The sequence below is a fragment of the Vollenhovia emeryi genome, unplaced genomic scaffold (assembly GCF_000949405.1).
Source record: "Vollenhovia emeryi isolate VEMERY1.0 unplaced genomic scaffold, V.emery_V1.0 DF939150.1, whole genome shotgun sequence".
NCBI classification, from domain to species: Eukaryota; Metazoa; Arthropoda; class Insecta; order Hymenoptera; family Formicidae; genus Vollenhovia; species Vollenhovia emeryi.
The window spans coordinates 1,725,490-1,749,110 of NW_011967216.1; the positions used below are offsets into that span (position 1 = coordinate 1,725,490).

The window sequence follows — 23,621 nt, forward strand, 5'->3', positions numbered from 1 at the left end:
CAATAAACACGTTTAAAAAATTTGTGCGAGTTAACAGACTGTATATTATACATCGCACAGTCGTGCATTGTCGACAAATTTTTTTAAGCGTATTTCGCCTGTAAAAGATAGAATGTTTCTCGTTGCGAAAAACACATTGTAGATTAGACCTTACGAACGTTTCTGTAAAGTAATTAATTATTATATAATTCATAGACTTATTTCAGATTTTTAAGTCATAATACTAGGAAAATTATATTAATTGTTACACTGATTGTGAGCAAGCACCAATGACGTTCGAATAATTGCAGAATACTTGATATCGACCCATTTCTCAACGTTATCTCGGATCGCGAAGGGTTAATTGTTCTCCACTGCCAGCTGTGGCTAGATTCACCAAAGCAACAGACGTCTTCGCGGATTGGAAAAATTTAACGGTGGTATCAACGCGGATAATTGCAGCGGACACAGCGCGAATCGCATGATTATGCATGTTAGGAGAAATCTTTGATGCTGCACCGCTCTTAGTAATCCTTTTTCACATGCGATATACGTTAGATCTTGTTGCACACATTTATATATTCTCTCTCTCTCTTTCGTGCATAAGATATTTTTTCTTTCTTGAATGAATACCTAATGCAGAATTCTTTGTTTTAATTAGACTACTCGTGCTATATTTGCTGGAAATTTATAGAAACCTAAAGAAAAGCTTCTATAAAAGCCTAAAGAAAATCATAAAGGAAAGTTCTGCGAAAATTTGTAATAAACTGTTTTCAATGCTAATATAATGAAGCAGATTTTAAAAACGCTTTTATATGAGAAGCGTGAATATACAAGAATACCGCGGTTAGGCAGTTTATAATTGATCTTCGATTCAATCAGTTGGATTGAATATCAATTTAGCTGCAATTAAGACTTAAAAGATTTAAACAACGGGATTCACAAACGCTGAATAATTGAATCAATTTTCTACCGGCCAATAATCTTGTTGGCCAATCAACGTCACGTTGAAATTAACGTTTAGGAAATTGACTATAGTGGACGTTCCCGTTATCGTTTAATTATAATCTCCTAAACGTTGAAGCGCAATTAACGGATTCTCCGAGCATTCCTCCCTGTCTCTCCCTCACTCCCGCGTCTCCCTTCCTCTCTGTTCTCCCTTTTCGTCGAAAGTGACAACCTTATCGGAGAAAGCTTCCGATACAGAAACGCTTAGTAGTTGGTACGTAAGCAATAAAGGCTGTTGGTCATTCACGAACGCGGATAACGAATTGCTCGCATACTCGCGTAAGAAATGCCCTCGTCATCGGCTATCAACGAGTTTAGTTGCTAGAAACGACTTTAGTACCCGTTGGAATGCACGTACGATCATCACCAAATCATTCTTTGTTCGTGTCCGGGTCTGTAAAATATAAAAACTTTCTCGAGTGCCGAGTGTCGGTATTTTTATTGCACTACGCGATTGAAATTGAATGGCAGAACGAAAACACGAAAACATCCGGGGAATTATCGAAAAATACATGTAATATAACGACTGACAAGTTATTTACCGCTACATTGCATATATTCAGTTTTAGATGCTAGAGACTCGACACCACTAAAATGCACGAGACAAAAAATTATTTTTCAATAAATATAACTACACTGAGAAAAATGTCTGATTAAATATAATCAGATAATTCAATTACATAATAATAGGTGTATATTTCCGATTAAATTGTATATCCGATTAAAAAATATAATCGGTTTTTCAATCAAATTTTATCGGATAAATTTCATCGGCTATATCCATAATTTAATCGGAAAATGTAATTGAAAAAATTAACCATCGAAAACACTATTTAATCGGTTTATCCGATGGAAATTTTTCTTAGTGGAGAACTATTATTTGTGTAGAATTATATTAATTATATTTAGCATACATTAGAAAAAAAATAGGTAAATCTTAAGAATAATCGTGAAATCAATTTCTTTCCGAGAGAAACTCTTGACTGGCCATAAATTATCTCTCTTTATACGCTTTCGATCTGACACTCCGTAAACATTTCCATTCGCATGCCGGACATCATTAATTAATATGCACGCGAATTAAACGCCGTTCTCATAAAAAATCTCATTAATTCCTCATTCGAGCCACGCTCGATAGCACGAATAACGTCGCAGAGAACGGCGGGGAGTGAAAATGTGACGGAATAGCGTGGACGAAGAACGGTCGGAGCTGAGTCTCGAAAAAGTCTCGTCGATCTCTTCTCTCGCGGCAGATGAGTTCGACATTATTAGGCTGTATCTCATAACGCTCTTCATTTATAGAAACACGTATTTTCGCGAGATAACGCGCTCGTGATCCTTCGTGGCGTTACGACGGATCGCATAAAATGTCGCCTCGCGTCCGTTAATTCTCTTTCGGCGACCTCGAGCAGCATCGTGTCCGGCAGACAGGAACTTTGGATACGCTATATTTTATTTCGCTCCTCCCCCCCCCCCCTCGTCCCGAATCACTGAATTTACAGCTGGATTACCGCGTTTGCGTTCGTACGCGCCGCGCGGCATTAAACGTGATATACTCGCCTTTACACGCCTTTTATTTTCCTCCTCGGCTAAAGCGTTGCAGGTTTTGTTTAGCAAACGAGCGCACGCAACTTGGTCGGAGGAAACTGAAGATTCAATTTTTTTCATTCGAGTGTGCTTCCGCGAGATCACCGGAAAGTTGAATTACAACGTATTTTTGTCGTTTTTCCTTTTAATAATTCAACATATAGTTTGTTGAATACACAAAAGTGTAGATTTTGGTCAGCGGTTTTCCCCTCGGTTTCACTTATCCATTTGTTTCATTCGTTCGTTAACGAGATGATTCGACAAGGCTTTTCCAATTAACGTCTTGGTGCACGATCGTTCACCAGCGTGTCGCGGCCTTTTATTAGCGCAAAATAACGCCGGGACCGATTTCGCGGTTATAGCTGGAATAGGCCATAGAAGATAAGCACCCTAATTTAGTGATGTTACCGCGATCGGTTGCAATCGAGCGCCCTTGCAGCTCTTAACAGGGACGCTTCCACGTGCTTGCGCACCGCGCGTCGCGAGATAGGCCTCCGATATCTCGGCGGGCACGTGGAAAGTACTTATTGTCATTTCGTTGTCGCATAAATCGTACACCGGGCGGTCTCTTCCCCCGTCAGGTCGGCATTTGGTCCGCGGTCGCTTGATAACGATTATCGGTGCTCTGCGTTGAAAATATTCCGCGTCTCCGCACCGAGAGCGTATCGCCGATAAACGGCGATACCGAGCCGTTAATCCGACCCCGGGCTGTCAATACCCGTGAAAATCGCGTTTTCCGCCGCCGTCGCCGTCGTCGTCGCCGTCGTCGGCGAGATCATTGCACGCGCGCGCGACGAGGTACGTCGTAAACGGGCACAGGCAGACGATGGGCGCTTCCTGCCGCTGTCTGACATTTACCTCGTTGTTAACGCATCGACTTTCGTTGATTGGAAAGGCTGATAAATACGGTCGCGCGAAAGACATTCAATCTCCCTACGGTCGTTACGCGCGGTTTTATTTATGGCGTCGATTTCAGTGCCCCGGCGGGAAGCGTGGAACTTTTTGGAATGCTAACGGGCGCGCTCGCAGGAAACTGTATTTTACACCTGCATCGGGGCATGTTCATAAATTGAGTCGTTTAAAGTCGCTTATACCTTCGCCGCGCGACGCGGACACGTCGTGTCAAATTGTATCTGCTCTTTCTCTAAATTCTTAGCGTTTCTCCCCCTCCCCCGCCCCTTTCCAGCCGCGCGGATACGTGTCGCTCCCGGCACCGAGCTGCTCGAGTAACTCGAATTCGTTTTTTCTCACCGGAAACGGATAATTTACGACGCGTTTACGGTGCGCGTCTCTTACGGTAAAAATTGATCTAGACCCGCACGCGCGGTCGCGTTTATTCCGTTTAAGAAACAACCAGGCGGAAGAGGAGTTCCGTACGTCTATACGCGCGTGTTTCGCGCAAATTTGTTCTGTTCTCGAAGATGCTTGAGAATTGTCCCGGCGCGGACTGAGATATACGGCGTTTCGCGGCCGCACGCTCGCTGCGCCATAAAGCATCCCGTCGCCCCTGTTATCGCCGCCTGAAAATAGAAGGCGCGAAAGAAACGGTCTGGAACAAGCGCCGCGTGTTCCCGCGAGGCGACGGCACGTAAACGATTGGGAAGTCGATTCTCGTATTTGCGCGTCTTATTCACGCAGAGCAGACATAATCCCGGCGTGCCTGCGTAACGGTAAAAACAGATCGGCGTGCATTCACTTTTCCTGCGCTGTGTGTACGCACACTCGCGTGGCGCATTATCCGGCCGCGTATGAGGCACGCACTTTGCGGCGCACGCCTTTTAAGGATATATGCGAACGGTAACGTGTCAGTGCCTAGTAACAAGCCGAAACATATTGTGTTTCTCTCGAAACCCCGAGAAGTACAAACGGCGTATCACGCAACGCAATTGCGTACGTTTAATTATCCTTTCGCGTATGCTTTTGTACGCGGAAGCCTCGGTTAAAAGCGAGATATAAAAGTAATTGAAGAGCGGAAATGGGGGACGTGCGTACGCGTGTGCGAGAGTGTCAGATGAGCGCACTGTTCTCATTTTTTTTTCTCTACCACGCAGATTGTGCAATGAGACGCATGCAAATGACAGGTTGCTTGATCATCTATTATCTCTACTATAAAATATATTAAATATCTAAGGGGAGGTGTTCCACTCTCTTGGTATATTAACTAATAGTTAAACCGTATAGGTGTCTTTGTGTTTCTTTTAAATTAGAAAAAAGATAGACATATAGTTTAACTATTAGTTAGCTTACCAAGAGAGGTTGGAAAAACCGGCTCAGGATAAAATAAAATAAAATTTAAACAGTAAAATAACGAGTGAAATATTTGACTCTTCATTTCGAAGTCTTTCGTGTACGCGGAAGTTTATCCTGAAAATCGTGTAATCGTGGAACAACATGGCATTTTGAACAACTTTATGAGACAATGAGACAAATAGAAACGAGAACGCCAAATCATTACTTTCTATTCGATTTTTATCTTATATGTCCCGATTTAACTTTACAACTTTCTGAGAGTTTTCTGAAATATTACTGTACTCTCTAAAAGTCGATCGGTGCATTATCACTGTGAAAACAGTTATAAGTATAGCACTGAATTATTCTTAACTTAACTGTTGCGATAAATATCACCACATGCCTCGGTGGTCGAATTGGCGAGACGCCCGTCTAGTAAGAAGGTCCAGGCGCAAACCCTGACTGAGGTAAATTTTTCGCAATAAATTAAAAAATTAAAATCATTCAGACACTAACATCCGTCTTGGCTCTTATATCCTTCATTACTTCGTATCTTATAACTGTGAATCAGTGAATATTGACTGTTTTCACCCGTGTACACGAGATTAAATGAATCTTTAGTTACAGGGAAGGTCTCTGAATTACAGTATAATTTCGCTATACGATCCGCGTCCAAGATTCGCTGTCGGTTTACACACGTTCCCGCGGATCATCATGTTCGTCCGACGGACACGTTTCAGCTGCACAGATCGTCCTCATCTTCCTCTCCCCCCCGTATTCATTCGCGTTACTATCACAGTAAACTCGACGATTAATTGGACGTTCGTTCGGCGGTCGAGTAAGTTGATAAAATCGGCAATCGATTTGCGCGGCACGTGTATTGTGGCCATAGCACGTCACTGAACGAGGAGATAGCAGCGTATATCCCGTGATTTTTCCATCACGAGCGTGCCCCAGGAGGATAGGAAACAACTTTCACTTGATAATAATACCCGACTTATTCTTTTCCGCGTGTCACGCTGCGTCACCGTGCGTTACAAGAGTGCGTTCGGAGTTCTCTCCCTAATTATTCATAATCGTACGACTCGCAGATGGGAGCGTTTCTAGGGGCACTTTAGAGGCGCTCGAAGCAGATGCGGCAACATTCTGAGAAATTCCTGAGGAAACTCGCGCGGGCCTAAATTGCCTCGGGGGACGATGCGTCCGGCGTACTCGCGCGCGGCCGACTAAGTGGCGTCTATTAAGATTAGAAACTGGGTTAATATTGCTCCCTGGGATGAGCCGCGTACTTAAGTGAAAGCCCTGGCGGCTCGAGTTAATTCATCGCCGCGTTGCGCAAACGTTATTGCTAATTTCTCCGCGCGGCCACTTAAGCGCGCTTGCCACACTATGTGTACGCGCGTGGAAAACGATTAATTTCATCTTCCCGTCTGTTGGCAGAGACTGATCCGATGCTCCCGAGAACGAGGGACAGGTGACGAGCAAAATCCAGACGAGCGTCCCGAGGTATCTTTCCCGAACTCCGTCAAGAGGCTTCAGTCGGAAGCGCGAGGACGAAACGATGTTGAGTCTACAGCGAAGGCACTCCCGGTGGAGAATGTTCTCCGTCTTACTATTTCTCGGACTGATCTGCAACGGCGAGCTGGCGCCCATACGTGTACCTGAAGAGACGTCGTCGGCATCGACACCCAAGAAGAAGAGCATTGGTTCTCTGATCAGTGGCGATCACTGGCAAGCGTGGATCCTGGTGGACACGGAGAACGGCTTCCAACTCGGCTCGGACTCCGCCACTCTTTTCCGAAGGATAACGCCGAAGAGCGTGTTCATCGCGCCGAACTTACCCGCCTGCGCGGAGGGTTATCAGGCGGACAAGATGGGCAGGTGCGTGAAGAGCATAAGCATTAACGAGACCGCGCACAACGACTTTATCCTGGAACGGCTGAAACTTATGTTCGGTAATTTCCCAGCCACCAAGAACGAACAGAAAAAGTCAACCGGTCCCCTGCAGCTTAATATCCCTCTGGTGTCCAACGTTAATCGTCAGTCGACAGACGTCGAGCTCGACGAAACCTTCTCGACAAAGGTTTCGCCGACCGCGCCGCCGACTCGTAACAAAACCTACTTCGCGGGACACGAAGAGAAGACGCAGCTGCACGAGATAAATCTGTACGAGGTGAAGAACGACACGACCCTGGACGAGGAGGAGTCGACATTTCTCCTTGGCAATTCCAATGTCGATGACGCTGAGAAGGTCGATCGGAAACTTCCAGCGACAGTTCCGATCGCGGAATTGACCGAGGAGACGGACGATACGAATTTCTCGGAAGTAGTGGACTACAAGATTCCAACGGACCCGAAGATACTGCGTAACTCCTTGAGCATGAAACGAGTCAACGTGAGTGACGTTACAGAAGAGAGCGTTACGATGGTGGAGAAGCGGGAGAACTCCACTAAAACGCCCGCGCTGGTGCTGCTGATCTCGCCGACAAAATTTACAAACGTGGTAGACGCTCTGTTGGCACAAAACGACACCGTCGAGCAAACCGCGCCGATGTCCAACTTCACCTTGAACACTACCACGAAGGAGAACATCACCTTCGGAGCACCGGACCCCACCGCGCTTCCACCCGCGAAACAACTGACGTCAGTCTCGCTGGATGAGCAACGAGATAACGAGACGTTCGCGGAGGACGAGTTGACGCCGGAGCCGACTTTCAGGCCGAACGAGTCGCAGGAAGCGGACGACTTCACCTACGACGAGGAAGAGGACGACGCGCTTGATCGATACACGACGGACGTGCCGGACGATGAAGACTCGACCGAAGGCGAGGAGATCCTGAGGCACGGTGAGGCCGGTCCGGTTATTACCGGATTACTACCCTTAACGATGGCCGGTCCGGTTGTTACCGGACGAATATCCTTAACGACTCCCACGCGAGACGATCGCCATCACCATCAAGAGCAACGAAATCGAACCGCAGATCTTCTAGAGAAAAAGATCGATGAGGAGGATCATGCCATGAATCGGTTTAACGATTCCGCGCCTATGGAGGACAAAGACGAGGCGGGGAGTAATGTCTCCAGCGAAGTCAGCATTGACGGTGGCACCATTAGGGAAACAACGCTGCTGGATATGAACACCGAGAGACTGCAAGTCACTACGCAGTCGCCAGACGTGACGGAAAAAGTCGTGACGAACAGCGAGGACGATTCCACAGAATCGCTCGGCAAGAATCCCGATATCGTACCGGAAGTCGTGTTCTCCCAAGACGCTCACAGCGCAGCGTCCACCAATTCGCGCGGACGCGAGCGAGCCGAGCAGCTCTCTACGAGGGTCAAGAATGAAAGGAACGAGGAACTGGAAGCTGCGCCCTCCTCGTCCGAGTCGCTGTCGTATTCGCCGGAGGAAGACCCGACAACTGAGACTCACGCGATCAACGAGAGACAATCGAGCGTCAAAGAGAGTGAGCTGCAAAAAAGCTCGAAAAACTTTCATTCAAACGTTCCAGAGACCAAACGGACTACGACGAACCTCCACTCGACTGAGGGTTCAGTGAGATTTCCCAACTACGTGAGGCACGCACAGCCAAGTAGTTACGTGAGGTTCCTGTCCAGCGAAGTCAACAGCATACACAGTCTGAATTACAAGAAGAACTCGCGTCCCACAGACAACGTCAGCCATTACGGCGGCACCAGCACCAAGAGCAGCGTACCCGTCCGTCAGAAACCAGTTTACCATCCGACGGCGTCAAGCTGGAAGCCGAATCGAACGCAACCCGATCACAGCCAGACGACGACCAGCGAGAGGCAGAATCTTTGGCGTTTCTGGAATCAGATGCCGCTGATCAGGGATTCGGCTATCTATCCTTCCTATCAGAACGACGAGACGACCGACGACGATGACGATGACGACGACGACGACGACGACGACGACGATAACGATGACGACGACCAGAAGTGGTTCCACGACCGAGTTTTCCGGGGGCGATCGTCGCGGAGATTAAGCACCTCTGCGGAGACGTCGCTGGGGAACAGGGTGCGAACACCGAAGCAAAGGACGCCAGTCGGCGTGTAATTGTCTTCACGGCACTTTTCTTTTTGAGAGAAAGGTCTAATGGACTCTGTTTGGAACTGTGTCAAATGTGACTCGAAAAGAATCTGAAATTACGTCACGGTGGTTTTCGCGGATCGTTCGCCGCGATTGTTCGCTACCGTATGAGGACTTTGAAGAAATAAGATCGACGAGGGGGTCTGTTGACGGAAGATATATTCCGCGGCAATCCGTTGGAGAAGTTGAAGAGTCGGTACCACGTGTATCGCGCCTAGTATTTTTTTGCTCAGCGAATATGTTGCGAATCGTTGAACGATCTCAGGAGGAGTGATCTGAAATCTAAGTATCTTCCCCGGTACTGCCTTCCCGATTCTTGTGTGAGAAGAAAAATTGGACTCGGCAGAGGGAAATTTAAAAGCGTACTTAGACATTTACGTATTAGGTTTGCGTCACATCGTGTTGGCGATTAAACTCGTAATCGGGAAAATCTCTTAGTGGAAAATCTCACGAAGAATGCGTCTTGATATCTATGCTACGCAGTTAATAGTGATAAGCATTGGATAAAGAAATTAGCAACGGAAGTAGCAAGTAGGTGGCGCAAAACATTTGCGCGATCGACGACGAATTTTGCAGCGTTAATGAGACGTGCGGCTTTCTACGGAAAGTTCAAACTGCATCGTGCATTTCAAAATAAAGTCACCGATGAGTCGCTAAGCGTCTTTTGCAAACTCGTTGTATCTGGCGAAATATTAAATTACATTTTTAAAAATGCCTGGTTCTTTCGAACGATAAAGTCGATCAACGGGATCGATTTGTTCGTACTGATATTAATTAGGCTAATATTTACGAAACAAACAAGCGAAAGTTGAGATTTTCTACGGTACCAGAATACGCTAAAGTAGAAGAAACACTGCCCGAAATAACTTTAAAATTTTTTTACGAATAATTTTTTTACATTTTTTCGACTGTAGAAATTTAATGATCCGCATTTTCGTCACGTATTTGATTTCACGTACGATGTCCGGATCTTTATATTTTTAACTATCAATGTAATTTTAATAATATAATTCTGTAATTAAATTTTATCAATAACGACTCCATTTAATTTGGTAATTCTATTTTAATATGAAAGAACGATTTAGTAAAACAATGACAAAACAATCGTATTGAATACTAAATACGCGACGAGAATGCGGAAAAGTGCGAGTAGATTTTTAATATTAAATATATCGCTGATTAGGCTATCGCATGATGAAATAGTCATTGATTCAGCCAAGTGTCGTGCGAGAGATCGTTGATGAATCTTTATTCTCTGTACAGCAGAGAAATAGTTATTAGACTCGTCAGTGTTAACACTAATTTTTCGAGGTAAGAGTATATGAACGGCGTTTACGAGCTCGCGAGCGATATGTCGAGCTCATTTACTAACGGAAGTGTTATTGAAGCACAGACTGATCTTTATAGTTATTATAGAGTAGTCGATTATTTGGTCGTACGAAATTTTGAGAATCGTGTTGCTCTCTTCAGTAAAAAAAAAGAAGATACATCGTGCAGCATCAATTTCACGCTCGTCGTTGTAGGATTTTACAGAGAAGGATGTGCGAATCACTTCGGTTACACGACCTTTTATACATTCTTAAATAACTCGATTTTATAAACGACAAGCGCAAACGTTAGACATCCTTTTGCAGATTAATCACGAATTACACCTACATTAGCCAGCCCACAGCGTAGAATAAGTGTTTTCGGTGTGACTTAATCGATCGTTGTTTCGACAGTTTCAAAAGTGATTTCGCTCGGTACAGCCGAGAAATTGGAAGTCAAAAAGTCCCGATGAACCGCCGTGTTCACCTTGCCTTTATCCACAAGGCAAGATAATTGCATTTTGACTGCATTATCGTCACCGCTATAATAAACGCTCCGGCTGCAATGGGACACGCAAGAATATTTAAAGCTATTATTTATTAACATTAATAATATACTTGTATAACATAGAATACTCGTTGATTCTGATCAATGCGCAAGTTATTTTTTTATTAGATCCAGACGTACATCAGGCAATTAATTTAGAATCATTTGCTTATCTTATCAGACTCCCGAAAATATTTTGGCTTTCTTTTCCTTATGATCAAAGAGTTTGAAAAACATAGGAAATATAATACTTATAATAGATGTAGACATAATTAAGCGGCATTCTATTCAAATAATATTTATGCTATCAGTACTTGTATAATAAAATTCTCTCGGAATTGGTTTCTTCGATTTCAATCAGTTGCGTACAATCTGTAAAGCCTAATCCACAACGCGCTTTTCGCGACTGGAAATATTCCATCTTGTACAAGCAGATCAATACGTTTAAAAAATGTATCGGCAACGTACGATTGTACAATGTACAATGTACAATTTACCAACTTGCAGAGATTTTTTAAACGTATTTATCGGCTTCGAAATAGAACGTTTCTAGAGCACATTGTAGATCAGGCTTTACCGAAAAGCCGCAGCTTTTATTGTAGCGGATTCTGAAGCATCGAGACATTTCGAGTTCTTTTGTTACTCCCGCGCGTGTTCCCTGCTACGAACGCGATAATAAAACCGAAAGATTTTACGATACTTGACATTGTGCGGCCAGTAAGTCTTACTGATCTACATGCGTTTCAATGTGGTGTGTAATGTCTCTCGTACTATTGAATGTCGATTCGTGTACATATTAATTTTATCATTGAGAAATGTATATACACATAGAGGCATAATGTAGGCATAATATAAATAAATAAGCGTTAACAGCAGAGCACAGTCCCCGATTGCGTATTAATCGTGCATTAAATCTTATTGTATTATTTATAGCGAAATATATCGATGTATATTGCATTTGTCGTGTTGTGCAAGGCCGCCTGTTAGATAACGGAGTGAAAGGAGTTATGAAAAAGGAAAAGAAAGAAAGAATCGCATACGACGCCCGTATGATACCAAATTATCGTGCTCTTTTATTTGTACAAACCCGCCCACGCACATCCTCGTATCTTACAATTTAAGTCTTATCGTTAACCTACGAACTAGTCAACCGCAGTCAGCTCGTCTTGAGACCCTTGAAACCTCTAGCCAGAAAGAATTTCTCAGTCGACTCGTCCCTCGTCGCGTCAGGCCTGACTACTCTGACACTGCTGTAGAACTTGGACAGATTCTCCTCGAACTGCGGCGCCTTACCGCCGTCCCAGACCTTCACGACGAGCGAGCCCTGCGCTTTACTGATCTGCAGCGCGAATCTCAGGGCGGCGTACGCCAGTAACATTATGTTATCGTGGTCTATCTCCCGCATGCCGGACGCGTTCGGAGCCATGTCGGACAGGACAATGTCGACCTTGTCGCCGCGCAGCAGCTCGCTCAGAGTCTCCTGCGTCTTGGGTTTCGTGAAGTCCATGTTCCCCAGGATGGTCGCGCCTTCCACGGGGTAGAACGGCAGCCTGTCGACGGCGTACACCCTGCCGACGGGCGTGTCCACCTTCTTGCCGTGCGCGTTGGTCAGATTGGCGGCGACCTGCGTCCAGCTGCCGGGCGCCGCACCGCAGTCTATGACGGTCAAGCCTGGCTCGAGGACGCTGAATCTCTCGTTGATCTCCAGGAGCTTGAACGCGCTTCTGCACCGGTACTTCTCCTGCTTCGCCAGCTCCACGTAGGGATCGCGCAGCTGTCGCGCCAGCCACAGCTGCGAGCTGTGCTTCTTGCCCTTGAGGTTTCGCGGGGTCTCCTTGAGCAACGCGCCGCCGGTGTGCACGCCTCTTGTCCGCAAGACGCTCCTGCAGAGAGAATTCATCTCGGGGATACTTGGTGAAAAGTGCGATCTAACCTGACTGAGCCGCGAAAGCTCGACGTCGGGACTCTTCTCGGTAATCAACGATCTGTTTGTCAGCAGAATAGGCGTCCGTATGTCCCCAGCGAATCGCTCGTGTATACATATTGCGCAATCAATCGAAGGATAAACGCGTGAGAGATAAACAGACGCGGCATCGCGAAACCAAGATCCTGGACGCGGCCATGTTGCCTCTCACGACTGTGCTGCCAACGTTGGTTGTCAGCTGATCAACGTCCGTCAGTTGGTATGACAGAAACTTGGCGCAGAGAGAAACCTGAGAGCGGTCACGCTGGCGTTTTACTTTTGATACCGTTTTCGGTCGACTGATTCCAGCGCCTTACGCCCATTTTCATTTATGGAACTATTTCGTTACACCCATTTTCAAGCACTGCCGATAAAGTCAGATCGAAGCAATCGCTATCAATGTTCAACTACAAACTGCGCGCGCGAAGCGCGCGTATTGTCATTTCTAGTTCAATTATAATATCGATGTTACTCGTACGGAAAGTTCCTTTTTTCTGGATCTTACGTCATTTATTCTACATGTCTCGCGATACTTTCAAGATACGTTTAACATAAATACATGCATAGTCACATGCATCTCGTATTTTTTGCGATTGATTTTCGCGATCACTATTTCACAACATGTTAAAGAAATTATTAATTGTTTAATTTCATCGCGGAATATAATTAAAATAAATATAACACAAAGTAAAATTTTTTTCTACAATATAGTTTATCAGTCAATTTTTATATTTAGCAGTTACACGTATAATTTATATTTCAGTATTTTACTTTTTATTCCATTGCCGTGTGTAAGTTTTATGATAAGGGCATACATATTTAGTGTAGACATCTGCGGGATGCGAAACGAAGAAGATTGGTTTTTGGTTCGTGTCGCTACGTCGATTTTTCGCCGAGTTATAGCGTTTTAAAAATCGGGCGCGCGCGCACCATTCATGAAAGAAGGCCGCGCGGGATTTACGCAAGTAGTATGCTGGCGTACTACGTCCCCAAAAAACTGGGATAAAAACATACGAGGCACATATGTTCGGTAGTAAACACCGCCGCGCCAGACACCGCGCGAGACGCCGCGTATACGCGCCGTCTGCTGCTTCTATCTCAGGATTAAGATCGCGAGTCGATATAATCGTAAATATCTTCGCACAGAAAAATCGTAGCAAGATGATCCTGGTCTCGTTGGAAAGCTAAGATTTCAACGCTTCTAACGAGATAAGAATCGCTTATGTCGGATCATTAGTTTACGAGATTTTATTATTTAATTACAAAAATAAAATTGATTTTGTCCCAAGATCAAAATCGCGAGTCGATATAATCGTCAATATCTCCGCAAAATCGTAGCAAGATGATCTTGGTCTCGTTGGAAAGCTAAGATTTCAGCGCTTCTAACGAGATAAGAATGACTTATCTCGGATCATTAGTTTATTATTATTGATAAATTCCGAGAAAATTGATTTTGTCCCAAGATCGAGATTGTGAATTAATCTTTCGATTGGATGAGCCTCTCTCACGTTGCGCATTAAGTAGCAAACCTAATTTATGTTTACTCAATATTTATTTTTCTAATTATACACATATGTAATTGCACGGTTTTTGTTGATAATCCCCTCCTCGGGTACTACCTTGTCGCGGTGGAGGGGCTTAAGTACCCCGAAGAGTTACTCTTTAAAAGTCAATCAGTGAATATTCACTGTTTTCAGTGATAATCCATTGATTGATTATAGAGAGTACATACTCTAAAGACGGGACAACCAAAGGTACCCATTGCTGCACTATTTGGGCCCGATTTTTCAATTTCTAATAAACTGTTGACCACAGTTTAATCGATTCTCTGTCTCTTCTTTATAGATAATAATATAGAAAAGCATAGAGAGTCGAGTAACTTTCATATATTAACAGTTAACCAGAAAATGATAAACCGGTGGATTATTACTGAAAATAACGAATCGATTCACTGTTTTCAGTGATAATCCATCGATTAACTTTTAGAGAGCACATTTATTAATTGATTCTGTTCATTTCAGCACGAACTTTCGAGGACTGACGAATAATTTCGCTATTATTTCGTCAGTTTAAACGAATCGCAACCGCGCGCGGCGATTCGTCGTGTCGCGTCGCGTTCGGGAGTGCCGTTTGTGTAATTGGACTAAAGACTTTCAAAGTGTAAAATCGCGCGAACGATCTTATATCCGTATTCATAGTTGTTCCTCAATTCTCAAGGTTAGTCTGTCTTTGTCTCGCTACTACGTTTTACCATACGCGAGACAAAGACAAACTACCCTTGAGAATTGAGGAACGACTATGAATACGGATATTAGTGTTTTCGCGAGTGTGCAAGAAGACAACCTGAGTGGAGGGGGAGGCCTGGGGAAGGCATCAGGCACCGGCGGAGCAACTTTAGGGTAAATATTGTTTATTTTGTATAAATTTAACCTTCCTCTTGTTTATTTTCAATAATTTAAAAATTATTTTCTTCAATATTCATTTTCTTAAATCTGTTTTAATGTGAACTATCTAATTGTATGTTACAGAATCAACATAGTTAAACTCCGCTGCTGCGCATCGGGTCGGTAAGTCAGAAACTTTTTTATTATGGCAACGGATATACACACTGTAAAAAAATTATATGTAAAATTACAAATATTATAGTGAGTAATGTTGGGACCATCTATTTCAGTAAATTTACTCGTAAGTAAAATTATTACCTTATATAATAAGTAAACTGCTTGCTTTTGATTGTGTCAATTTTACATTCTTTTGTAATTTTTCATCATGTGTAAACGAGTATTTACACAACAAAGAGTAAAAAATTTTTTTTGTAAAAGTACATACATTTATATAATTCCGTTATTAATAGTGTAATCGCTACACTTAATATGTATGTAATTTTACATACTTTTTTTACAGTGCATCTCGTAGATCATAGATTGTAGATCGTAGATTATTTTGTATATTTGTTGCCATAAAATGGATAGGTTTCAAATGCTAACGGCAAGTAAATTTTTTATTTACTGTGTTGAATCTCCGGAGAGGAATAATTTCACAGACCTACAAACCAGAGTATGTCAAGCTCATTTTCCATGTTGAAAATCGTTGAATTACATTACAGAACTTACGCGAAATATGGCGAATATTAATAATGTATTCGTCGAGCTAATTGTAGCCTATCCATTTTCATTAACGAGTTGATGTATATAGTAAAATAATATGACGTGAGATTCTAATATATTTTGTCAAGAACACTGAAATTTTTAACTTATTTAAATATTTTATTTGCGGTTATTAATTTATTATAATATGCAATTATAATATCGGTTGGAATCGTGAAAGAAGTTTCGTTTTTCTGGATCTCACATCATTTATTCTTTATATGTATGTGTATATGTATGTACATACGTGATATACGTATAGTTTCAAGATGCGTCTCGCATGAATAAGATGCATTATAGTCACACGCATCTTTGTATTTTCGCGGTCGGTTTTCGCGATCGGTTTTTCAGGAAAAATTTTCAATAAATTATTAATTATTTAATTTTATCCATATTATAAATTTTTATTTATCGAGGAATATGATTAAAATCACTCCAACGCAAAGTAATTTTTTTTCTATATCTACGTGACTTTCGAATTCAAAGATCAAGTTATGAAGAGATGGTCAATATTTTTAAACAAATAACGGAAGTAAAAATAAATTTGATTCGTATATACAGTAAAGTTTTTTGAATTAATATTCTTCTTTAATTAGCCTCTCGTGGTCGTGCATTTTGCGATACGATCGACACTCGTATATTCGAACCGTACGAAATATTTGTCGGTGACGATAACCGACTATGGAAGGAGTTTTCTTCCTTCCTGATCTCTGGTCAAAATGACCAGATTGTATGGCCGGGAGCAACGAAAGGTAGGTCCAATCTGGCCCAACGAAGGACTAAATACGACGAGGTAAGTGGTCAATATTGGCCACTCTGATGGAGTACCTAAGTAAGGTGCTGTACGAAGTATACTTTGATTTCTTTTGATTTGTTACAATTCGGGTGGGTTATGCTTCTATATACATACATTCTCGCATATGTGCGAGAGTGAAACCCCTATTAAATTCCGCGGGCGCGTTAAACTCCAAATGAAGCCCCTAAAAAATCGCGTCGCGGTTAATTAAAAATTTGTAGGTTCATTATGTTGAAACACGGGTAGGTAGATCTAGGTATAAATCGGAATACGGGTAGGTAGGGATCAAAATCGGCGGGGGTGGTGGAGGGTCTCTACAAGTTTGTCTGTTTTTATCGGATAAAAATTTAATTCAAATCTAAAAGAGAAGCATTATTTTATTCACAACCAGAAAATGCAAAGTTATAATAAAATATATAGAAAACTAAGCTTATCGAGAACAATCTACTATAAATTTTGTTGGCAAAAGGAGTACAACGTAGCTTGTGAGCAAATTTTTATATTTTGCAATTATACAATTTATATGTCAGCAACGAAAGAATGTGAATCGCCAGTAGTTGATTAACGATAAAAAGAATTGTTAGATGACATGCGTGAAAAACCGCAACTTTATCGTTACGGGTTCCATTATTTGCAATTGTAGAAAGAAAAGCACTCAGTGCCTCGGTGCCTCGAATAACGAGCGCACATACAATGCGTATGTATGTATGTATGTGCACATATGCCGGAGAAATGCTCAGCGCGCGCACACATGCGCATGCACGTCGTAGTGGGCTAGCGCTAGAGCGGCACGCTCGCAGCGGCTTGCGGCAGGGAAGAGTCGCGGACCGGCGGCGCGAGCGCGAGACGCACGTCTGGACTCTGGAGTCCCCCGGATGTTTTCGCCGAAGGAGCGCGATCCACGATGAACCTCACCGCGGGCAACGCGCACGGCAACGGCCTGCTCTACGCCGGCTTCAACCAGGACCAAGGTACGTACGCTCGCGCGCCCGACGGCGCGTCAACGTCCGTCGGCTGTCAGCTCCGTCTCGCTCGGCCGCGTTCTAACCTAGCCGAGCCACCCGCGGCTCGTTCGCGGCGGGCGTCACCGCTGGACGCTACGGAGTACGGTTACGCGAGCCCGCGAGCCACGCTCGGCGACGGCCGTTCCTAACCTAGCGCGCCTGGAACGGAGGACCGCCGCGGTCTCGCTGACCCCTCGGCCGAGGAACGTCGGCGACCCGTATTCGTAGATTCCGTCTCGATTGGAGCATTCTCGAGTCTCGCACGATTTCCGCGAGAAGCTGCGGTGAAGGAACGAAACGTAGGTTCGAGTCTCCCTTTCGTTTCCTTACGTCCCGTCCCGATGCGCTTGAAGTGAACTCGCGCGATATCGCGTCTCCATACGCGAGTTTATCTCTGGTCCAGTCATCCGCGTGTGTATGTGGTACTATAAATATACGCGATAGTCGATTAATTGCCAAGGAAAGGAATGTGCGTACGGCAGATAAAGCTGTATCGCTAGCGTTCACGCATTTGCAGGATGTTTCGCCTGTGGCATGGAGAACGGGTTCCGTGTCTACAACTGCGACCCACTGAAGGAGAAGGAGAGGCAAGATTTCAGCGACGGAGGCCTCGGATACGTGGAGATGCTCTTCAGGTGCAATTATCTGGCGTTGGTTGGCGGCGGAGCCAAGCCGATGTATCCGACGAACAAAGGTTTCCTTTTACCTTCTGCGTACGCGCTATAAATATTATGATGCCCGTGGCTTATACTTTGTGATTGCAGTCATGATATGGGACGATATAAAGAAATTGCCAGCGATCACCCTAGAGTTCAATGCGCCCGTGAAAGGGGTCAAGCTGCGGAGAGACAGGATAGTGGTAGTGCTGGAGGGTGTTATAAAGGTTTATACGTTTACACAGAATCCGCAACAGTTGCACGTATTTGAGACTAATCCCAATCCGCGAGGGTTGTGCGTTCTGTGCCCGAACAGCAACAACTCCCTACTCGCCTTTCCTGGACGAAAGAACGGTCACGTTCAAGGTGAGGATTTCTATCGGGGATACTGCGATCGACGCGTCTTGCGCATGAAGCACATCGCGTAACACCAACGACTTGCATTTCAGTTATAGATCTGGCTAATACGGAGAAGCAACCCTTAAATATAGAAGCCCACGAAACGCCTTTATCTTGCATAGCTTTAAATCTGCAGGGCACCAGATTGGCCACTGCCTCGGAGAAAGGCACTTTGATAAGAGTGTTCGATACGCAAAATGGTAATATGATTAACGAATTGAGGAGAGGAGCGAATCACGCAAATATCTATTGGTAAGCGCTGTAAAAAGAAGGGAATTCGACGATGGCGCGTGGCGCGCAAAAATGAATTAACCGACACACGTTTTGCTTCAGCATAAACTTCAATCACGATTCAACGTGGCTGTGCGTTGCCAGCGATCACGGCACCGTACACGTATTCGCCGTCGAGGATCAAAAACTGAATCGCCAATCTAGCTTAGCGTCCGCCACGTTTCTGCCAAAGTACTTTAGCTCGAGTTGGAGTTTCTGCAAGTTTCAAGTGCCGGGCGGTCCCCAGTGCATGTGCGCGTTTGGCCAAGATAACAATAGCATCATAGGTAAGCGACATCCTGTCAATTAGATGCGAATTAAACAGAAAACCGTTGCTCCGTTCAAACTTCTCACGTTTACGATCCCTTATGCAGTGATATGCGCAGACGGTAGTTATTACAAGTTCGTGTTCAACAACAAGGGTGAGTGCACGAGAGACTTTTACGCGCAGTTTCTCGAGTTGACCGACGACAAAGCGTGATTGGAGGATACATAGCCGGCGGTGAACTCCTAACCGCGAGAGATGACTTTCGTGTTCCTTCATTTTCACTCATTTCGGCCGAGTAAAAGAACGAGCGGGTACGGCTCGCAGGTACATCGCATACATGGATTGCAACACTCGAGCTGTTTAGGGGAAATAACGTTCGTACCAAACGTTACGATAGAGGACCAAATGAAGAGTTCTATTAACTGTTGGTGATATATCGTTCGTTGGTGTATTGTGCGCGGATATTCGGAAAAAAGAAAAGAAAGATTGACAAATTGATGAAAAGACGAGGAATATCTTAACGGAGATTGTGTCATAAACTTGTTACACGAGCCTATTCGCTGACGCCTATTGATAGAGAAGAGCAAATTTTTAAATATAACAAACAGAAGGAATATTTCCCCAGGTAATAACAGGGGACATCGCGAGTTACTTGTTGGCGTGATACTCACGTTTTCTTACATTTTAGAGAATAAGAATGCTGCTGCAGCTAACTAAAGCGAACGTTGGCCATTAATCATCCTTGTGGCAGAAAGCAAATAATCATTTCGCGTAGCTTCGCGGTGAGCGCTTCGCAATGCAATCGTGTATCCCTATTGAACATGTGTTTTGTAGCTCCTCAAATCTTTTCGTTTATATATAAATGCATTGCTGTGCATAAAAGCGATATACATACGCCCCCTACTCTTTGACGATTTTGAATAGATTGTTATTATAGTCGCATTCGTTTTCTTGGAGATTCATTGAACACGTCTTCGTTTCATAGACGAATCATATCGTATACCACGTCATACACATATATATATATATATCGTACTGAAGTATTGTAATTTTTATTTTTACGTTTTTTTCCATATATTTAATATACATATACACAAGAGATTCTACACTTTATATCACACGGATATTGCCGCAGATAAACGAGGTTGTAATTTCACAAACAAAGTTGGGTTTAAGTACGAAATAAAACTGATTATGCCACGACCCGGAGTCCTGCCCCGCCCTATTTCTCTCTAATAAATTAGTCTACAATTCACGTACATACAACGTTTTCGATGTCGTCGATCTACCGACCGCAAATTATCCGAGAAGATAACTCACTCGCTTAAAAAAGAAAAATTTAATTCAGTCTTGCGCGTGAAGGGAAGTGCACACTCGCAGAGAGAAAGACAGATTACTCTTGGAATCGTGATACTTTTTAACCGTCAGAATTCTGACGAGTGGAAATCCAGAATTTCCAACGCATGTGTGTCGCATGTAAGCGTACGGTGGACATCCAGTTTTTTTTATTCAACGACCTAAACACTAGTATCTGTGCGTCGCATTGAAGAACCGTCTTAACGCACGAACGTAAAGGAGCATGCGTGAACGTTTAACGAGGCATTGAACAATGTAACGAGGAGAAACGTTTAAATATGAGAAGCGCGCTGCTTGCGGGTCCTCTTGAGCTTTACACAGTAAGATCTTTTCGTTTATCCCATCCTACGTGCGATACACTTCTTAGTACAAAATCTCTCGTCTGCTATCAATTTTTCATTTTCGAGATAATGCACTTTTATTTCACGTTTTTGCACCTCTAAATTGCCGTCCCAATTTCCGGACTTGTCCGAAAGTACATGTTTTTTTCCCCACAAAATGCATCTACGCTCGTCGCGATCGAATCTTGCGGTTTCCGCAACGCCACGAGGACTTTTCCGTCCTCGACGAATAAATTCTCCATTGTTATCTCATGAGTTTTTTTTTAAAGTTCGTAGGGTTTATTCACCGAGACCTGGATCGCCTTCGGTACCTCCGGCGGTACGGGCACTGCGTACTTTTTCTTCATACTGTGTATCTCGTGCGTAAGCCCTTTCTTCGTCTCGAGGCTCTTATAAGTGCTGTACACCACGAACCAGACGTAAAAGCTCATGATTATCAGGAAAAAGCCGATTAGACCTGAAAATAGTACGCAATCTCTTAATAAAAGTAACGATCAATATTTTATATGATAAAATTCTAAACTTTAACTTACGTTCGCAAATACCAGCTCGTCCGCCTAGAGTAGCGAGGAAAGGGCAATCCTCCTCTACCAGGAACAGTGAGATCGCTAGGGCTGATATAATAGTGATCTTGACCATCATCCAAGGTGCCATAAAATGACGATTGTTCTAAAAATAGAGTATCGTTAGATTAGTAGATGAAAAGGGCCTTAATCTTTTTGATTATCCTTTCAAGCGATTTCGTTTACCGTCAGAGCCCCGTAGAGAAGAAACACGGTAGAGATGAAGTGGATAACCGTGATGACGAGGCCGCAGTACATCGCGTACACCATTTCTGCAAATGCACAAAAATACCTTTTCGAAACTTATACGTCACAAGAGGGATAGTTTTTCTCTCTTTTTTTTTGCGTGCATGATTTTTGTGTGAATGCAAAGATTAATAACCGTTTGCGTTGTTATGCGCGAGATCCATCTTTTTCGTATTGAGATGATTGGACGATATCTCCTCCAGGGCCTCCCTTTCGAGGGCGTCTTCGGTGTCTCTCACCACCATTTCTTGAATCCCCACTGCGTGCGCCAGAGCCAGAATGAAGAATATCATACTGAATCCGGACGAAAACTGCGACATTTATTTGACATAAATTATATACTCAGTTTAAGATCAATTGCTCGAAATAGATTTCACAGAGGTTCCTGTTACCAATTGGAATATGGCGATTAGTATCGTGCCCTGCCGCAGGTTGAAATAGTGCAGGAAGTTCTTCAACAGTCCGATCTTCATCTTGGCTTCTGAGAATTAACGTAGATCACACTAGTTCTTCAAGCTCTTCTGAAAGGATAGTCAATTATTTCCCACAATTCATAAATATGGCAATTGACGCGTTATTACAACTTAGTCAAATCATTCTAATCTAAGAGATACAGGTTGTCAAATAATAAAGTAGGTTTCCGAAGCAGCGAGTTTGTAATGTACTAGAAATCGCGCGGACGTCTTTTCTTTATAAAATAAAATAGCGCGACGAGAACACATCGGATCACGTTCCCGAGCTCGACAATTTAACCGATTATCAGGCCACCCCTTGGCAACCCTCCGTGCGACGCGCGGCGTCGGGACGCACCTTAAAGCAATCGAAGTCGCAGCGGTGACGAAAGTAGGTGAAACGCACGTCGCCGTTCACCCTCGCGGCAGGTGTGCTCCGAACCACCACCGCCGCAGGTGTGCTCGACGAACCACCACCGTCCGCGGCTCCGCGATAGGAATCAATAACTTCTTCCGTGACACACACCGCGACGACGGGACGCTGGGGTTCGGCGGTCCGCGGGTTCGGCGGCTTCCGTTGTCCCGGGTTATCGGCGACGAGTCTTCTCGCTCTCGCGAAACCCCGTGGCGGTCGCGGACGGGGGCGAGAAAATGTGGCGGAAAAAATAGCGCGTCTCGGGGTCGATCTCGCCGGGGCGCTTGCGACGCGCAGAACGCGAGGGTGGCTTCTTCGTGGCTCCGAGGAGGGGTTGAGGACGGCCGCGCACGCGCCACCGCATCACTCGGGGTGCATCCGTTCCGGACTGACCGTTTGGTCATTTACGCGCGTTGCGTTTGCCTTTAATCGCATGACTTGTCGCGATCGTGATTCTTTTTAAATCGAACCTGCCGATTTAATTAGGTCCGATCAGCAGACTTCGAAGCCTCGATAGTTGGCAATGGTTTTATTTTTCACTTCTATTCTTTGTAACGATTAACTGAACGTGAACGCATCTAATTTAAAGATTAGGTATATTCAGGGTTGGGAAAGTTACTTTATAAAAGTATCTAGTTACAGTCACAAGTTACCAATTCTGAAAAGTAACGCGTTACAATTACTCAAAAAGTAATGAATCGTTATTTTGCAGTTAGTTGCTTACAATGAAATTAAAAATATCAAACTCTGTATTTGAATTGTAAAGCACCGATAAAGGCGTTTATGCACAAATGCAAGACCTAGCGCGATCTATGGAAGTTTAAAAAATATATAAAGTAACTATTATAATGTAACTAAGTTAAGTTACAGTTACAGACAAAGAGAAAGTAACGAAGTTAAGTTGAAGTCACCAAAAAACAGTAGCTATAACTGTAACTTCGATACTAGTAACGAGTTCACTTCCCAACCCTGGGTATATTA

The 23,621-nt window shown here is 43.9% G+C and overlaps 4 protein-coding genes across 6 annotated transcripts in view; 2 read left to right on the forward strand and 2 right to left on the reverse strand.

Moving 5' to 3' along the window:
• LOC105565641 overlaps window positions 1-11,270 on the forward strand; it is a 48,860-nt gene extending 37,590 nt beyond the window's left edge. The window contains exons 1-2 of one of the 2 annotated variants that reach the window (XM_012019005.1): window positions 417-472; window positions 6,244-11,270. In XM_012019005.1, the coding sequence (XP_011874395.1) occupies window positions 6,365-8,878 (2,514 nt within the window). In that variant the 5' untranslated portion in view covers window positions 417-472; window positions 6,244-6,364 and the 3' untranslated portion in view covers window positions 8,879-11,270. Of the gene's footprint in view, window positions 1-416; window positions 473-6,243 lie in introns of those variants that run through there. The other variant, XM_012019004.1, reaches the window with a different exon arrangement.
• Window positions 11,271-11,813: 543 nt separating this feature from the next.
• On the reverse strand, window positions 11,814-12,916 carry LOC105565642 (rRNA methyltransferase 2, mitochondrial). The gene has a single exon (XM_012019006.1). It carries the CDS (start codon window positions 12,663-12,665, stop codon window positions 11,922-11,924), a length of 744 nt encoding a protein of 247 aa, XP_011874396.1. The 5' UTR covers window positions 12,666-12,916; the 3' UTR covers window positions 11,814-11,921.
• Window positions 12,917-17,431: 4,515 nt separating this feature from the next.
• Window positions 17,432-20,470, forward strand: LOC105565644 (WD repeat domain phosphoinositide-interacting protein 3). The gene is made up of 6 exons (XM_012019010.1): window positions 17,432-17,641; window positions 18,192-18,368; window positions 18,439-18,696; window positions 18,780-18,981; window positions 19,063-19,286; window positions 19,374-20,470. The coding sequence occupies exons 1-6, from the start codon at window positions 17,575-17,577 to the stop codon at window positions 19,478-19,480; spliced, it is 1,035 nt and encodes a 344-aa protein (XP_011874400.1). The 5' UTR covers window positions 17,432-17,574; the 3' UTR covers window positions 19,481-20,470.
• Window positions 20,471-20,556: 86 nt separating this feature from the next.
• LOC105565643 lies at window positions 20,557-22,971 on the reverse strand. 2 transcript variants are annotated; one of them, XM_012019009.1, is made up of 6 exons: window positions 22,584-22,971; window positions 22,166-22,291; window positions 21,910-22,084; window positions 21,714-21,799; window positions 21,498-21,633; window positions 20,557-21,421 (listed from the first exon to the last, which is right to left on the reverse strand). In XM_012019009.1, exons 2-6 carry the CDS (start codon window positions 22,244-22,246, stop codon window positions 21,228-21,230), a joined length of 672 nt encoding a protein of 223 aa, XP_011874399.1. In that variant the 5' UTR covers window positions 22,247-22,291; window positions 22,584-22,971; the 3' UTR covers window positions 20,557-21,227. The 2 variants fall into 2 exon arrangements, with proteins under 2 accessions (XP_011874399.1, XP_011874397.1); XM_012019007.1 differs by having other exon boundaries at window positions 22,166-22,294.
• Window positions 22,972-23,621: the final 650 nt, after the last annotated feature.